The sequence below is a fragment of the Macrosteles quadrilineatus genome, unplaced genomic scaffold (assembly GCF_028750875.1).
Source record: "Macrosteles quadrilineatus isolate MER2022 unplaced genomic scaffold, UCM_ALF_1.0 Scaffold_5__1_contigs__length_97177068, whole genome shotgun sequence".
NCBI lineage: Eukaryota > Metazoa > Arthropoda > Insecta > Hemiptera > Cicadellidae > Macrosteles > Macrosteles quadrilineatus.
Window position 1 is genome coordinate 46,024,487 of NW_026542598.1, and position 17,386 is coordinate 46,041,872.

Here is a 17,386-nt window from a genome sequence, read left to right on the forward strand (position 1 = left end):
CGAAGCGCCACCAACTATGCCACTAACGCCGCTGAAATCACGTCGTCTCGTTACGGCAATCGTGTCGCCTCAAGAGAAGACATTAGCCACTAGAGATATGACGTCACTACACCTTTAGCCTTCCTCCCGTGTGCCCATTCCGTATAGCGGTGAGTTGAAGTTTACTGAACAGTGAGAGTGAACTGACTCCGACCGACTCCCGATTCGCGACGCGACGACACACACGTGGAACGTGGACTTTAATTTAAAATTTAAACAAAGCAGCAGCAGCCTCCTCTCAACTTCAACGTTTGCTTAGTGATTAACTTAAATTAAGTTAAGTCTAACAACACGCTCACAATCTGATAATTTGTAAGTATATTAACAAAACTGTATGTTATTTTCTTTCAATGCAACTAACTTACTTAACCTATAAATAAATCACTTTTTCATGTGGTAGGTTAAGCTATGCTCCTCAGCATGGAGATACATTAAATTGATGTTGAACTAGACTAGGCCTAGTCTAGGTAATGCCTATAAATGTCCATTCCCACAGATTTCACAGTCTTCAATAAATTAAACAATGATTTAAACTTAGATGAAAACGAAAATTCCTAACTAGCCAAAGTAAGTAGGCCTACCGGTAAGCCTAGCAGCATAGAAAACATTTTACTATCAAACCTAGGCGGTTAGCATAAGTTCTGGCGTCCACTGCTAGGTTTGCCGTGTAGATACGGCGCACAACGCTTCAGCTTCTGCTGGTCACATACGGCTCCTGACCTCCTTGCCTGTAGCGGTGTGCGCCGTAACTTACACGACACTCCTAGCGGTGGGCGCCGGAACCTTCCTTTGACAGCCTATATTTACCGTAGTCTCTTTGTCTATGGTAATAGTAGTATAGGCAGGGCCGTCCGGAGAGGGGGGCAACCGGGGCAAGCTGACCCGGGCGCCGTGGCTGAGGGGGCGCTGCGCAGCGTCTATTATTGTATTAAAATATGTGAATGCAACTATCACTGGGGGGGGAGGCGCCACGACCACATTTGCTCTGGGCGCTGCCAACCCTAGGGTCGGCCCTGAGTATAGGTACAAAATCTATCAATAGGTAGGAAGGCCTAATAGTAGTAGCCTATGTTTTCTGTGGTAGAAGTTAGAACATATCTTATGAGTAATCAACAACCTCAACCCTTGTCTTAATAGACAAGACTTTCCTCTAACAATGAGCCACCAAACCATAGCCTGCTCTAATACAAGGCTGCGGACAAAAACTGGCAACACCGCTGTTCCGTCAAACCGAAACAGATGTTGCACTAATTTATAATGGATAGTGTAGGAAATGTTTATGTTTAAGACTTTTGTTAGGCCTACCTAAGTTATTACAAGCTTCTAGGCAGCCAGTGCAACTCCGAGGATCGTGGATCAGAACACCCCCCACCACCGCACCATGTCGTACGCTTCCGAATCATACCGGCGCATCAGCATAGCCTAACTGTTCGCGGAAAATTGTTATCACTGTCGCTGTCAAAACGTATCGTTTGTAGGTTAAATTTAAATTAAATATTATTAAACTGTCATAACCTAACCAAACTTACTGATAATGAAAAACTCGAATGAAGGTTTACTAATTGAAAAAATAGTTCTGTTCTAAAAATAAAATTATAAATATTTTTTTTTTTTAAGAGGTTGGTGGCCTCTTTTACCTTGCATTTACCCGTCCACATAGACTAAGCGCCCGTGCGTGGATCATTTACAGCAAAGCAAGGAGTGAGCCGGTACAGTACAAAGGTGAACTGTACTGATAAAATGTTATCGGCAGTGACCAGGATCCGAACCCACGACATCGCTGCCTTGGGCCCGAAGTCCGCGACGCTACCGACTGAGCCACCGACTCACTAACATAGTATCTCAAATTCAATTTTATATTTTTTTTATTATAAAATTAAACTCATTAACCTAACCAAACCAACCAAACTTGCTGATATGAAAAAAATGTTGACAAAATGTTAGTGTCACCAGCGGGATTCGAACCCGGCACCTTCAGATTATTAGCCCGACACGCCAGCCACTACACCACCAAGGCTCATGACTCAACTCTGTATCGTTGTGTTAATGGTTGACGTCACGCCATCGGCACAGAACGGTGGTGGGGGGTTTTCCGATCTGATCCACGATCCTCGGAGTTGCACTGGCTGCCTAGACGCTTATTAAGTTATTTCATTTCTGTTCTTAAGTTACCATAGAAATAGGCCAATGCGTGGCCTTGTGTTAGAGGAGACTGACCAAACCCATCTAAGCTACACCACCTACGAATATTAAAAAAACAACTGAGTGATAGGATAGCCTAGCATGATAAAAAAGGCAGCAGGCTCAAAATTATATGACTTGTTTTAGCTAAGGCCATTTTGAGCTTAACCTTTTAAGTTAGGCTATTACTAAAAAAGAAGATAGAATCTGCCCAAATCAAGTTGGGAAAATTACTAAATTACCTAAGTTAATGTCCATTACAAAAATTTTACATATTTGACATTAAAAAATTGGCTAGACCTGAAAGAAAGATTTCTGACTGCAAGCCAAGTTTATTTTTTTTTTTTTCATTTGTAGTTAGTTTTTTAATGTTGGCTATATATATAACAAATAGAGCATATTATGTACCGGTAACTGAATCAAAGCAATCTTATGTGAAAATGTCAACTCTATTAATTCAATTCAATTCAAATATCTTTATTCATTTTTATGTACATTGTACAATAAATAGTGTCAAAATAATTACAATAAAAATAGTGTAAAAATAGTTCAGCAGGATAAAAAACAGCAAAACATGAGGAATGGTTATAAAAACAACAAATACATTTTACAAATCTAGTGAGATAATTTATCATAGCGACTGAGGGAGGTGAAAAAATCGTCAAATGAATAAATTGCTAAATTTATTAAAAACTCTTTCAATATTTGTTTGGATTTGTTTCTTTTTTAATATTTTTTGGAATAAATTTAAAAAATCTATTACCTGCATAGGATGGTTTCTTTTCAAAAAATTTAGTCCTATGTGGTTGTACATTTTCGTTCTTATTTCTTAAATTATAAGAATGGGATTTTTCTTTTGGTTCCGAATATTCTTCTTGTTTTTTTGCAATTATTATTGATTCATATATATACTGCCCGTAAACAGTAAAGATTTTTAGGTCCTTAAAATGCTCTTTAGCTGACTCATCATGCTGCAGCTTAAGCATGATTCTAACCGCTCTTTTTTGCTCCTTTAAAATGCTATCTAGATTACATATTTTTGTTGAGCCGTAGAGTGCTATGCCAAATGTGATATGTGAATGCACATGTGCAAAATTAAGGTTTTCTTAACCTGGATTTTTTGTGAAGATAAGTTTAAGGCTGAGCTCTACCCGTTTGTCACGCACAAATGCAAGGGTTTTCGTTCTTGCTGTTTGTAGCCCCAATTGTGAACCAATTTAAAAGATCTTGGTGTCGTATTTTTTGTTAAATCTATTGTAGGTCCTGCGCTTTTTAAAATTTAGACAAGTTATTTAAAAAAAATGTTAGGCTAAAAGGTTGGTAATAAGGTTTAAGTTACACATTTTTATCACAAGTTTTAACACCGACAGACAAATAATTTCTTGATAAAAAAATAACAAACGGGGGAAGTGCAATAGATTAAAAAAACATGAAAACATGATTAAAAACATGAATCTGCAGTTAGTTTACTGAAAGGTTTAAGGATAACAATGTAATCACCCAGATTCAAAAGGCTTGCAAGCGCTCTTCATGGCGCTGTTCAGTGCGATGGCTTAGGAACATCGGCGTTAAGCAACATCTTACTTAGAAATCCAAGTTGAGGTTTAAGCATTGATTACTAGGCAAACTTGTTTATGATCTGGGTCGTTCAGTGGTTATAGTGCACGCTTAGTAATCAAAAGGTTGCAACTACAGTTTTGTAACTTCAATGTAGATTTGTAAATATTTGTGTGAAAATGTATTTGACGCGATTATCCAGAGATGGGCTTCAATCAAGGATTTGGTAATTGGTAATAGTAATGGTTGCAGGTTTGATCCTGAGAAATGTAAGTGTAGCTTTTTGATGGTTTGAAACTGCACCCAGCTGTTCTTGACTATTGGGCTTTTAATAAATGTATTAAAAGCCATCTTAGGCATCTAACTCAGTTTCTCTGTTAGCATTTCACTAAGATTTACTTTCTTCAAAAATACTTACAAAAGCCTACTGACTTGCAACAAAAATACTTGGCTGCCTCTTCAGTATTTCTTAGTCAATAATTTAGTCAGTCAATCATTTATTTTCACGCAACGTTTGACAGGGCCATCAAACGTCATCAGCTGCTAAACTTGTGAAATGGTCATGGATAATTAAAATACATAACAACTATGATTAATTAATAATATGTTCCCTAGCAGTAGATTTTAAAATCGGGACGAAGGGAAATAATACGTATTAGTCGTCCTGAAATCCTGTGGTCTGCTACCTAGTCAGCTAGATGTGTCGCTCGTGTGAACTGGAGGGGCTGAGTCACAGGAGACCGCAGACACTTACTTATTCAGCAATGAACGTGTTTATTATTGAAATCAATAGGAACTTTTTAAAAATAGAAAAATAAGTTACAAAACTGCTTATTAATTGTGCCTATTATAAAGTTAGCATTGTTGTAATTATTACAAGAGGTTCTACCCGCGAATTCACGAGTGAACAGAAGCTACTAAATGAACAGAAGTTATTAAATTAATCTAATCAACTTTGACTTTATATTTAATTTAAAGGGCCAAAGATCAAGAAATTGTCATCTGGAAGGATGTTAAAAGCAGTGGAACCTTCATACCTTATGTCCTAAGGTTGGCCGAGGTTGTAGCTGAACTCGCCGCTCTCTTTCACAAGGTCTTTAATCCTTTTCAATGAAATTCCGATCTGTTAAAGATCAGTGACAACCTCTTGGAACGAAGAACATACATGGTTTGTTAATCTCATATTCATCGTGTTTCGAACACCTTTAATCACTCGCTTGTGTCAAACAGCTAGAAATAGCTTCATTGTCCATTCGCCGCACCTCTTTTAAGGACATACAAGTAAATAATAAAATAAGTAAACAAAAATGTAAACAAACAAACTCAATTGCATTGGCCAGCTGTTGTTCACTAAATTAATTGAATAATAACTTCCAAAACATGCAAGGCGTAGCCCTTTGGAAATCAGCCTGTGGGGCAGAGCCCTTAGGGAGTTCATCCATATCAATACTTTTCGGCAAATCTACACACTCTAAGCTTCATTTTGATATGCCATATGCCTATACTTTTATTTGGTAAATCAATGGCCTTAACCGTTTACATAAAATTTGATTGTATCACTTTAATAATATTAAAGTTCAAAAGTTCAGTTGATTCTGAGCCAATAAACTCCAAACGACAATTAATTAACAAACACTTTATTTAGAATCCTGGACTATTTTATTGTAGGCTTGGCTAATCGGACAAATTTTCAGGTGTGACTAATTTCAGGAGAAAAATTATTAACTTTATAATAGGCCTACATTGTTAATAAGCAGTTTTGTAACTTATTTTTGTATTTTTAAAAAGTTCCTATTACATGGATCCGAGTGGCTTTGATATTTTCTTTGAATCAGTGAGAAAAGGCCGTGTCTTTGGAACACTTGTCTTTCGGAATACCACAACAATCAAAATTACTGGAATTCATCAAAACTGTGGCTCTTATAAACTGGTACAACTAAAGAAGTACCTAATAAATATAATGATCATGGTTGAAATAATTAAAAAATATTTTTTGGATTTAATTCAATATTTTGTTTGGTTTCCATTAGAAGTTGTTTTATATTTAAAAATAGCTTTCTACTGTATTAAAAGGAAATATGCAATGTTCTAAATTGCATACAAATTTTAAAATTTTACTACAAGTCCAACAATACCAAAAAAATATCAATTGATAAGCGATTGAGAGGTTTCTAAAAATAATTTTAAATTGCCCTATAATCCTCTTAACAATAAGGTTTTTTGAAACTAAACTTTTATGATGGGTTAGCCTCTGGATTGAAAATTGCGATATAAAATGGTTTAAGGTACCGTACCTTTTGCGTCAAACAATCCGTGATGTAGTAGATGACTACAGCTGTTTCGTGCTGCTGGGGCACATCTTCAGGTCGAGCGTCGACAAACTCGTCCACGGATGACAGCTTCATCTTAACGCTCGACCTGAAGATGTGCCCCAGCGGCACGAAACAGCTGTAGTCACTAAAGGCACTAAAGGCTCCAATTCATTAAGTTTTAAACCACGTCAAACCCAAATAACATGCATTTGATATAGGAAAATTAAGTTTTTGGTTATTTACGCAAAAACTAAAAGAGATACGAAGTAAGTGTAAATTACAAAGTTGTTATGGATTTAAAAACCTATAAAATGATGTGCCACTTGACATATGTTGCTATTTAAAAATTTTGAACAATGAGCATTCGCAAATTAAAAAAAAATATATATATTTTTTTTTTAATTTTTATCATTTCAAATAACCGTTGCTTGTAGCATATCAAAGTAATGCTAATTTCACGAGTAAGAAAATCCAACCGGAGAAGCGCTAAATGCATTGGTATAGGAAACAAAGAGTATTAAAAAAAATATAGATTTTTTCAAAAAAACTGACGCCATTTTGAAACGGAAAAAGATATTTAATTTCTGTTTTTGCCAAAATGTTTGTCTATCAAATACCTTTAAAACGATGTATAACATAACATATGTTTACATTTGAAAATCCCGAGATTCGAACTAGTGACCCTCAGTTTTTGGCACACCCTGTATTTGGAAAAAGTTAAAAATATTTTGACATTAAATTCCTTGGGGTCGATTTAGCGGGAAATAATTTTATTTCATCCTTGTACGTTAAGTCGTTTTTCCGTAATCAATTTGAGACACCTCTCGTGAAACACCCTTTTATACAATGTCATTTAGATTATTTTATTTGCTTACCATTTGTTAGTGTTTTATAGAAAAGCAAATAGTGAAATCAGCTGATTTATCATGCAGGATTGAATAAAGCTGAAAGGAGCTATTTGTTACTGTTGATAGTGGTTAGAGATTGCCCCAACATGGAATGGACCATGTCACATCATATTACATTGTGACCCCGTGGCTTGTATTCTATCTAACAAGTGATATTTTCTTGGGCGTTGTTTTTAGCGAATTTCCCCTATAGGTAATAAGCTATTACCGTAGTACTCATGGTAAGACCTGGACCCGGGACCGATTTACTTTTTCGTTTTGAGGTCCCTAGAGACCAAAAACACCATCCGTTCAAATTCATATATATATATTTATATATGTGTCCGTTAGCGCGATAACTCGAGCTAAAATCATCCGATTTTGATGAAATTTGGTTCAAACGTGTAAACCTACATTTGCGAACCAGCATGATCAGACTATGGGAACAGGGGTTTATGGGAGGTTTTATTGGGTAAAAGTTGGTTTTCCCCATTTTTGACCCTAAAAACTAAAAATTTAGCAATTTCTTTCCAAACCATTTTGTAGAGCTTAAAAAACAAATAATTTAGTATACTGAAGCGTTATTATGCGCCTAATGGTTACGGAGAAAATTCCAAAAATCAGTAAATTTAAAATTTGCATGTTATTCTTATGGAGAGTAAGTAAACTGTTGTAGTTTGCTTGTTTATGAACATATTTTGATCAAATTTGGAAAATGCATGCATACTAAACTATTACATTTTACAAAAAAAAATACCTTTTTACCCTCCCTGTTTCAGCCAACCTAGTACTCGTTAAACTAATGTTATTTAAATAGGGAATAAATGTGATATTTTTAAGGAGACATTTTAGTGTAAATCCAGTCAGGCAAATGGAAATTCGCTTAGTCTGCAGGTTTGCTGTGGCAGGGGTATTTTCATTCATAGGCACCACATTTTTTGTATATAATAATAACTCAGGCACAGATTCAGCCTGATTCAACCCGTAATTTAAAAAAGACTTATAAATGAAATTTTTAAATTCTGTTACAGAAGACATGGAGAGTGAGGCAACTCTGATGATATTGAGTGATGAAGAACAAGATTCGATTGTAGAAGTTGTTGATGACAGTCTCAATCTAAGTAACGAAGTGAACGAGTGCAGATCACTCCCGTCTGGTCTTCAACAATTGTCTATAGCCGGACCTTCAACTTCAAATCCATCTGAGGGAGTTGTATGGTTTACCGCTGAAAAACAACCAGATTCACAGTCTAAAAGTAAAAGAAATGTCCCGTCAGTTCAAGTGCAGCCGACAAGGGTGGGTTTAACCATCTTCAATTAATAGTAGACTAAGAATACAATAATGGCATACATTGTATTGCAATTTGGACAGTGTGGAAATCAGTTAGGAAAAGAACTATTTTCGCTTGCTTTTAATGATTCGGTCAAATCAGATGTATCATATTGGAATAACTCTTGTGCCATGGACTGTTGGTTCGACCATAATAATGCCGGGCTGTTAAATGCAAGAGCAGTTGTAGTCGATACTGAGAGGAAAGTTATTACAAATAGTATTCAAAGTCAGAAAAGGAATTCCCTTTGGTCTTATGCCAGTGGGAATACGGTGTTTGGCAATGAGGGAGGGGCAGGTAACAATTTTGCTTTGGGATATTGTGAGAAAGGTCCTCAATTAAAAGATGAAGTGTTGGAAGTGTTTCGTCGCGAGAGTGAGAAGTGCGACAGAGTTGGGGGAGTCATCGGCATTGCAGGTGGTGCAGGCGGCACCGGTTCAGGTGTGGGAACTCATGTGTTAGAATGTGTACGAGACGTTAGCCCACACAAAAATGTTGTCAGCGTTTTGGTGACCCCTTATTCCACGGGGGAAGTAGTCACTCAGAATAACAATCTTCTGTTTACTATATCTAAGCAAAACAATTTTTGTGATGCAATTGTACTTTTCGAAAATGATGTAATAGCAAACTCGAGTAAAAACAGTTTTCAAGGTTGCAGTTTAGGTTTTACTGATTCAAACAAAGTTATTTCTGAATCGATTTTGTCATTTTTGCAACCGATAAAAAATGGATCTGTCGATTTATACAATCTTCTCTCGCAACTCTGCCCTCAGCCAAGTTTCAAACTTTTAACCATCTCAAATTCCCCTTTTCAAAATGAAACAAGATCTAAATTTGAACCGCAGGTTCACTGGAATACCGTTGAAAGGGAAGTTCTAAGAAGTATAAGATCTCGTGTTTCCGTCACCAGTGAAAACTGTGTTAGAACTGTTGCCAATGTAATCATTAACCGTGGTGAGAATGTTCCATCAAAGACAATATCAAAGATAATGTCTGCGTTTTCCTATCCACTGTGGATGCCAGTGAGTCAGAGATGCCTCGTCTACCATCAACCACGACCTTTGCTAGGTTTAGAGAAGCGAGTAGCAGTGGTTAGCAATAGTGCCAATATTACTAGCTTGTTGGATAGCTCTATTTCAAGAGCTTGGAAACTGTTCACAAACGATATGTATGTTCACCTTTACTATAAATTCGGCTTTACCAAAGACGATTTTATGAACATGTTTGTCAGTAGTGAAAAAATATTAAAAGCCTACAAAAGTCTTTGATGTTGAAACCTTGTTTGGTAGTTAATTTTGAATATTTTGTTTGCAATTTTTAAAGCAATCTTTTATCTTTGTTACAAAACAACAGGGACATACTATCGAAAGTCTTAAACATTTTGTGATAGTTAAATAAATAGTTATGGATAATGCCTCTTGAATATGCAATGTTCTACAATTTTTATAGTTGCTGGAAGAATAGTGTATCTTTAACTCAGCAAAGTAGTTTGAAAGAAGGTATTTACCGGTATTTCAACAAACAACTTCCAAGGATCAAAGTTGTTAATTCTTCATGTGTTAATGTTTTTTAGTGGTAATACTTTGTTGTGTAATCACTGGTGTATTGAGAAATTTACCTGAATAAATATTTGATTTGTAGGGAAGCCAAAGGATTAAAACAGTTCCAAATACGTTTGAGTTCGAAAGTTCCGAAGATAACAGCTACAAATGGTCAGAAAGAGACAAGCGATTGTTTTTGGCTGGATGCCTGGAATGTGGCATCGATGATGTTGACAGTTTAAAACGATATCTGCCTCACAAGAGGGAGCAGGATATTAAACGACAGATAAATATGTGGAAAGCAATTGCTTTAAAAAAAATTAAAAATGAACTTTCATCAGACAACGATAATTTAAATTACGATAAAGAGAAGATTAAGAACCTGGATGAATGGATTGAAAATTTCAGTAAAGATAAAAGTAAAGCAGAAAAAAGCGATATGAATGCTTTTTTAGATTATTTCTTGATAATTGCTGAATATGGAGATCTACCATCAGTGGAGGAATGTGGAGGAGTTGATCCCAGGTAATATTGGTTGTTTATTTATATTTATGGAATAAATATGCAAAGTTATTTTTTATAATCTGTAAATTATATTTGTTTAGTCATGTTGATGACCTTTGTGTAAAGCATTAGCACACTTAACTCATTGACGCTGGATTTTTTTTAATAAATACATTTTAGGTTTTGCCTTTTTGTATCTTATACATTTCAACACAATATGTACAGTTTTAACTAAAATTAAAAAATCTGTGTTCTCCTCCTCTATGCTAATGTAAAAAGAAGCAATTCAGTTGTGCAAACCCTGTTTAACTCAATAATTCCGTCAACTTCCACTCAAGCTAAACACAGTTTTATTTAAGGTGGGCTCTCCCCTTCATCTAAGCTACACATTATTAAACTTGTGGATTGCACATGTACAGAACCGGCGCATTTAGAATTACCTCAACACTACACTCATCAGTGCAAGGCGTTAGCCAACTGTTTAGTTAGCATTAGTTAAGGTAGTTTTACCGTACCACTTTTAGTCAAACAGGTCGATTGCTACTTTGCTACTAAGCACACAACGACATTAGCGCTTGCAGGTTAGGTTGATGAACTACTTGAGCGCAAGGGGGTTAGCAGTACAGCTACCTCTCCGCGTAAAGCGATGACACGCTACACACGTGAGCCGTCGTCAATGGGTTAAGTTAGGTCTCCTTTTTGCTCCATAAAGCTAAACAAAAATATAAGGTTCTTGTACAGATTGCCATATGTTTATGTCTGGATTTTCTTTTAATTTCTTCTTCTCCCTCAGTGTTTTAAATGAGACAAAGTGTGCTGTGTTTGTGTTTTGGGTGTTCTATGTTGAAACAGGAGTTCAACAATTTTTCTGTTCAGATTTTGAGAAACCCCTCTTTGTTCAAATTTCTTTGCAGGACATAGCCAGTTTCTCGACTGATCTAGGAGAAGGGGGGAAGGGGATCAAACAGCCCCAGGAACCAGCCTAGTGAGAGTTGGGAGGGGGGTAGCAAGAAGCTAACAGTTTTTTAATAAAACTATACTGTATATAAGTACGGGGTGAAAATGGTAAAACTAGCTTCAAAATTACAAGGCTTTAAAAAGGACCTATAAAAATACCCAGCCTCCCTCTATTCTCTATCTACACCTACAAGTAAAGCCCTCGCCTTGAGTGCAAAGAGATGATGCTACGTAACTGTAATGACGCCAAAGTGTGGTTTCTGAAACAAGAAAGATAAATGCTAATCAAATTTACTTCACATGTTCATATTTATAATTTACCAATATTAATTGCATCCAAAAATTATTTGTAGCATGAAATTTGGTTTTCACCTCACTATGATGGTTTTAGTCGGTTTACCAACGTTTTTTGGAGACCGAAAGCTACGTATTGCTGTCTATGAGGACTGGCATAGCTCTTTTAATTATATTTTCTACTTTTTAGGTGTTTTTTCTTCAAGAAGACTCCGAAATTTTGCATGTGACATTTCAACATTATAACTTTTTTGTGGATATATCTTACCGCTTAGGTGTTTTACATGTTGCAGGGCCATGTACCGGTACCTCTACTGCATGCTGAATGGTATCCCTCCATATGGATTGGACCCAAAAACGGCAAAAGTGATTCAAATGTGTATTAACAATGTTATGAAGATAATTAATAATCCCAAGATTGTTAAGGAAATGGGAGAAAAATTATTAGACCCACTGACCAATCCCGACAAAAACAAGTTTGGCAAGACTTATGGTAAAAAGGTAAGGCCTAATAATCATTTAGCAGATTTTGTGTGAAAATTATTGTTGTGGCCGGTTAGTTTTACTGTTGTTTTAAAAACTCAGCGTCTAGTAGGAATATTTTTTTTACTCCATTTTAAAAGACAAATTACATTAGTGAGTCATGTCAAAAGTGCATTAAAATAAAAATAAAACTTAGTTGTCACTGTTGTTGTTATAGGTACATCAAAGTCTAAAATACAGATAAGTTATTAAAAATAATTTGATGTCCAAGCACTGTTGCATATTTAAATAGCAACATGTGACAGTGTATACTGTATAGTAAAAACTTCTCACACTACAGTACGAAACTTTATTTCTTGCTGGTAATCTGGTACTGGACAAATCTGGTAGGCCTATATTTACAGTCCAGTTTTTTGAGGTCCAAATTAACAACATTAAACTGTTTGAAGCGTTGTACCGATAATTAACAAATCTATAGTTAGCAGTTAACCAATCTGTTTTTTACTAGTAAACAAAATATATAGTGTAAAGCCTCAGAAGAATGTTGTACGTCAAATCATCCTTTATCTTGACGCAGGTTTGTCTCTCAAAAGTAGTTGGACTACTCAAGGGATTCAATCTCTGGCGTCCACAAACATTTGAGACTTTTAAACTGCTTTCCTATAAGTGTTCAGTGTTCCTTGTAAACCCTTTCTTAAAAACGTTCTTGGTTAAAACTTTGGCATGTAGCTTATCGATTTGTCTCTTGTGTACTGTGTTATTAAGACACCTTCCGTTGCTATTCTATCTAAGAATGTAGGATGGCTTACTTGTTAAACCTTGTAAGTCTGAACACTTCAACTTTTCATGAGATGAGAAAAACTTTAATTTTGTTAAATAATTTGGTGTAAAAACAATTATAAATAATATTCTGTCCTTGAATCTTTTTAAATCACTAAAACCAAGATCCCCTAAAGGTCTAGTGGTAGGCGCTCTATGGACTTAATCACTCCGAATCACCAATGGATTTTATTTAAGTGATATTGCCGCAATCCTAAGGTCTAGCTTGAAATAATGTTAAAAACAATAAAACCCTCGAACCTAGCTTCCTAGGACAAAAAAAAAAAAAATACTTCCATCAGGATGGAAACAAGCTAGAATAGAAGTAGATGAAATAAGGAACACATCACTGGTCTCAGATTTTAACTAGCTCCTTTGGCTCCTACTGATTTGTGATTGATAAATTATCTACAATTATTTCAATTTAGATGTCTTAAACGATGTAACATAATATATCAATATTACCTACGACCAACTTTACTTTGGTTTACCTACATTTTATTTCAGAGTTATTAAAATGTTAGTAGCCACTTTAACTTAACACTAACTAAAACAACGTTTACCCTTATTTCTTTCTTGTCTAGTTCTGATATTGTTTATTTTTCAGGATAAGGGTGCTGGTGCTGAGGAAAATTTGTTTCTTTCGAGTTCTGTATACAACCCACTCAAGCTTTCAACTAAAGTGCCTATTCCAAATCCAAATGCTACTGGTACTTCAGATGAGGAAGATGCTGATTAAGAATTAAGTGAAAAAGTTCCTCACAAAAAACTAAATGAACACCTTTAAACGGAAAGGGACCAAGCACCATCGGTCTGGTTTTGAGAAAAAGGGGCTCAAAGTGTTTTGTGGGTCCAAAACTCCTTTACTACCTTACCTTAAGTATTTTATCATTTTTCATTTTTATACCTGTGCATTTTTTCTAATTAAAATCAACTGTTGTAGGCCTATAGTAACAGTGTGTATTTTTTAAAGTTATAAAAAATAGTGCTTGGTTCCTTTCTTTCTAAAGATTTGTTGATTTGTGAATTAATGTTAAAGGACCTAAGTCCATGTTGTCTGTTAATTTTATGGCATTTTTTTAAGTTTAGTAGTTTTATGAGTAAAAAGTAATATTAATAGAAAAATAAACCATAGTACCCTTTTTTTAATTATTTTCAATGACTAGTGAAAAGTAATAGTAAAACTCAAGTTGCGACTGAATAAATTGGTATGCTAATATACAAATTTTACTAAACTCAGGGTATATTTTTTAGTGTAACACATTGCTGGTGTGTAGGTTAATAATTTGCATGAAAATTTATTTCAAAATTCAAATCTGTGTTAAACCGCACTATATTATCGCACACACTGGGATCTTCAAAAAAAGTTTCTGTAAGATTGCTTACCGTACTATCAATTGGCATGAGAATTAGCATAGACTTTTGGGTCCTTCATTTTGGACTGGGAAACTCCTTTCTTATTTGGCTGTAGAAGACCCAAGCCATAAGAAAATACCGCTTTAGAACATGGTCTGCTTCTTGAAGCTTTCCTGAAAATGTTGATTTCCTGCCGAGAAAAGTGCTTCTTTTTGCACTTTTGATTTGATAAAATTTATTTTTCATCATTGATATTAGTTTTGCGATTTTTTTGGACTTAACTTTCAGCACTCAGGAAAAGTCTTTGGTTGTCACATTGTTTACTATGAATAAATACATTTATTCTCCTGGATGTTTTTTATTATCTTGATGCAATCCTCGTCAGTGTAGTTGGGTTTAAGAAGGCATCAACATTTCCATGTCATGTTTCAGCAAGACCCTACTTCCTGAGCTTTTTTCAGCTGTACCTTCAACAAAATTTTAAAAGTTAAAGTGACCTTTGTTAATTTTTCCCGAATGAACTCAACATCATAATCTGGCGCTTGTAACGTACAATATTTTGTAGGGATTTTTAGTAAAGTACCGTTTTTTGTAGATCAAACGAAAGTGTTCCCTTATTTGCCTCTTCCTCAGCACACCTTAAATCTTGATCAAACTCTTCTCTAACTTTTTCTACCGAAATTAAGTGTTCATCATGTTCCCGACTTTGGTTTTGTTTTATTTCTTCATTAGTAGCAGAATCCAATTGAGCTTTAGGATAATCACAGTTTGAATAAGTGCCCATTTTTGTGTGGTTTTTTTTTTCATAGATTATTTTATCACCATGGCAATAGGCATGACATTGCTGCCATGGTGTTGTATTAGAGGAGGCAATGATAATTAATATTTATTTAATAGTTGTTTTTTACACTGTCTTGTTAAAGCATAGAGTAAAAAGAACCATATTGTTTTATTCTTTTCTGTTTATTACAGTATACTCGATAAAGCATTTTACTTTTTTCTTGATCTCTTCCTGCTAATTGACAACACTAGTTTAAGCAGATTTGTATTACTATATAAGATAATGCTCACCAAGTTAGCGCAAATAACTCAACTCAATTTTGTCAAAAATAGCGCTTGGTTACTTTGCGTTTAAAACATCCAAATGTCTTGTGTTAGACATTTATTTTTATGTATGTATTTTATGAAAGATGATAATGCAAGTACAATTTTTAGTTATGCGTACATTTTTTTTACTATTTGTAGTTAAGAGAGTTGTAAAATCTCTGTAATAGTTTTGAGATAAACAAGTTTTCATTTTTTATGTTGCCTATATTTATTTCCTTGTTGAATTCAGTGAAATTATGTTAAACCTTTGACTGTGGGCACGCTAATATGAAGGAGCCATCAAGTTACCTTGTTGAAGTTGAAGCCAGTTGCAGTTTGTAATTATCGAAGATTATTGAGCCACCAACAGAATGTGGTCCTGTCGAAAATCCAACTTTTCCTTTACATAAATTTAAATTGTAAACTTAATCTTTTAAACAATTCATAAACTGCAAATAACAGACTTTTGACTTTTGGCAGTTTAACACTCAGTATAAATATATGTTTTCCGCAACTAAAAAAATGTTTTTGGCTATAGCTGGTTGTTATTGATAATACTATCATCATTGTCATTATTTGAGAGAGCGATGGACTATTAGATGCATATTTAAAGATGAAAATGAATTTAAGCTGAGTGCAGAATGTAGTAAGATGGTTTTATGTGTCCTTGTTATTGTTTTTTTTTTTTCAGGGCAGGACTAATTTAACAATGTAAATGGTTAATGGTTTGTTTGGAAATTTCATCCTCATTAATTTGCCTAGTCTACTTTTCTATCGGCACCTAATTAATTTACACTGAGTTGTTTTTTATCTGTTGATATAAAAATTCTATATCAGTAATTGGCATAATGATTGGGGCAAGAGGGACTATTACAAAATTTTTTGACGAATTAAAAAAATATCTTCCATCAAAATTAAAAAAAGAAATAGGTATCATAAAAGTGTTAAAAGGATCATGAAAAACCATTCAAAATCATTTATATGGACAACGTTATTAATCTAAAGTTACATATTATTTATATCATAAATTAATTTTTTTTGTTACTACTGTGTCTAATAGGTAAAGTTTATTTAATAAACTCAGTTTTCAAAATAAAACAGAGTGCATGAAAGATTTTATTATAATTGGTAGGGTAGCTGAAGCTGAGAGGTCATAGTTTTTTTTACAGTCTAAAATGGTGATTCATGCTTGAGAAAAGCAGAAGCTTGCAACTGGACCCACCAGCCCTGACCCTTGGCCATAGTTAAATAAGGGCTTTTATAAATGGTCTCATAAAGAAATTGTTGATCTTAGTAGTAATGCTAGACAGATCATAGGTTCATGAATCTGTGTCACTGTAGCATTCCTAAGATTATTAGTAAGATACCAGCAACAGTATTGGACACATGAGGCCCTACACTACACTGTCGCTTGGTCACTAAATGCATTTAGTAAAAAAAATGTGGAGCAAGCTGTCACCTTACGTTAAGCTCAAACCTGAGGCAGCTGGACAGCTCTTTTCCAGCTGATAGGAACAGAAACTTAACAGAAGAGGCGTCACACAGCCATAGATTGGGGGGGGGCATTGCCAAGGCACCACTAGAAAAAAACATTTATTGTTGCTTGGCTACACAAATTGGTATGACTATTGACATCATGGCCCCCACATTTAATTGTGGGCCCTGTTACCAGGATCTGGCTCGGGCCCATGCGTATTAATATTTTGCCCTGTAAAAGGGTTTGGCTATCTTAACTGCTATAATTGTACTTTGTACTATATGGAGTAGGAAAAAAACTTTCGTAAATCGAGTTTAACAGCTTACACCAATGAAATCATATTTTATTTGGTGACAATTTTCATCAAGAATTTTAACAATTCTACATTTTTTGGGAGTGGATGCCTGAGCTGCCGAACTTGCGTGATTAGTCACGGAGGAAAACGAATGTGCACGAGTAACGCCGAGAATGACCGATGCTGTCGATGCCGATGCTATCCAATCCATGCTGACGTAGTACAGTATTATACCAAGTGAATTGGGAAGAAAACTTTTAAACTCCA

General features: G+C 35.1%; 1 protein-coding gene across 1 annotated transcript; it reads left to right on the forward strand.

The window, feature by feature from the left end:
• Positions 1-271: 271 nt before the first annotated feature.
• Positions 272-15,523, forward strand: LOC128995823 (uncharacterized). Its single transcript, XM_054420840.1, has 5 exons — positions 272-351; positions 8,008-8,273; positions 9,949-10,373; positions 11,897-12,104; positions 13,513-15,523. The coding sequence occupies exons 2-5, from the start codon at positions 8,013-8,015 to the stop codon at positions 13,642-13,644; spliced, it is 1,026 nt and encodes a 341-aa protein (XP_054276815.1). The 5' UTR covers positions 272-351; positions 8,008-8,012; the 3' UTR covers positions 13,645-15,523.
• Positions 15,524-17,386: the final 1,863 nt, after the last annotated feature.

Excerpts from the sequence above, each read along its gene's own strand:
- LOC128995823 (XM_054420840.1), top strand. The coding sequence starts at position 8,013 with ATGGAGAGTGAGGCAACTCTGATGATATTGAGTGATGAAGAACAAGAT. Across the intron at positions 10,374-11,896 it reads TGTGGAGGAGTTGATCCCAG|GGCCATGTACCGGTACCTCT; the intron begins GTAATATTGGTT and ends TACATGTTGCAG. Across the intron at positions 12,105-13,512 it reads GCAAGACTTATGGTAAAAAG|GATAAGGGTGCTGGTGCTGA; the intron begins GTAAGGCCTAAT and ends TTTATTTTTCAG.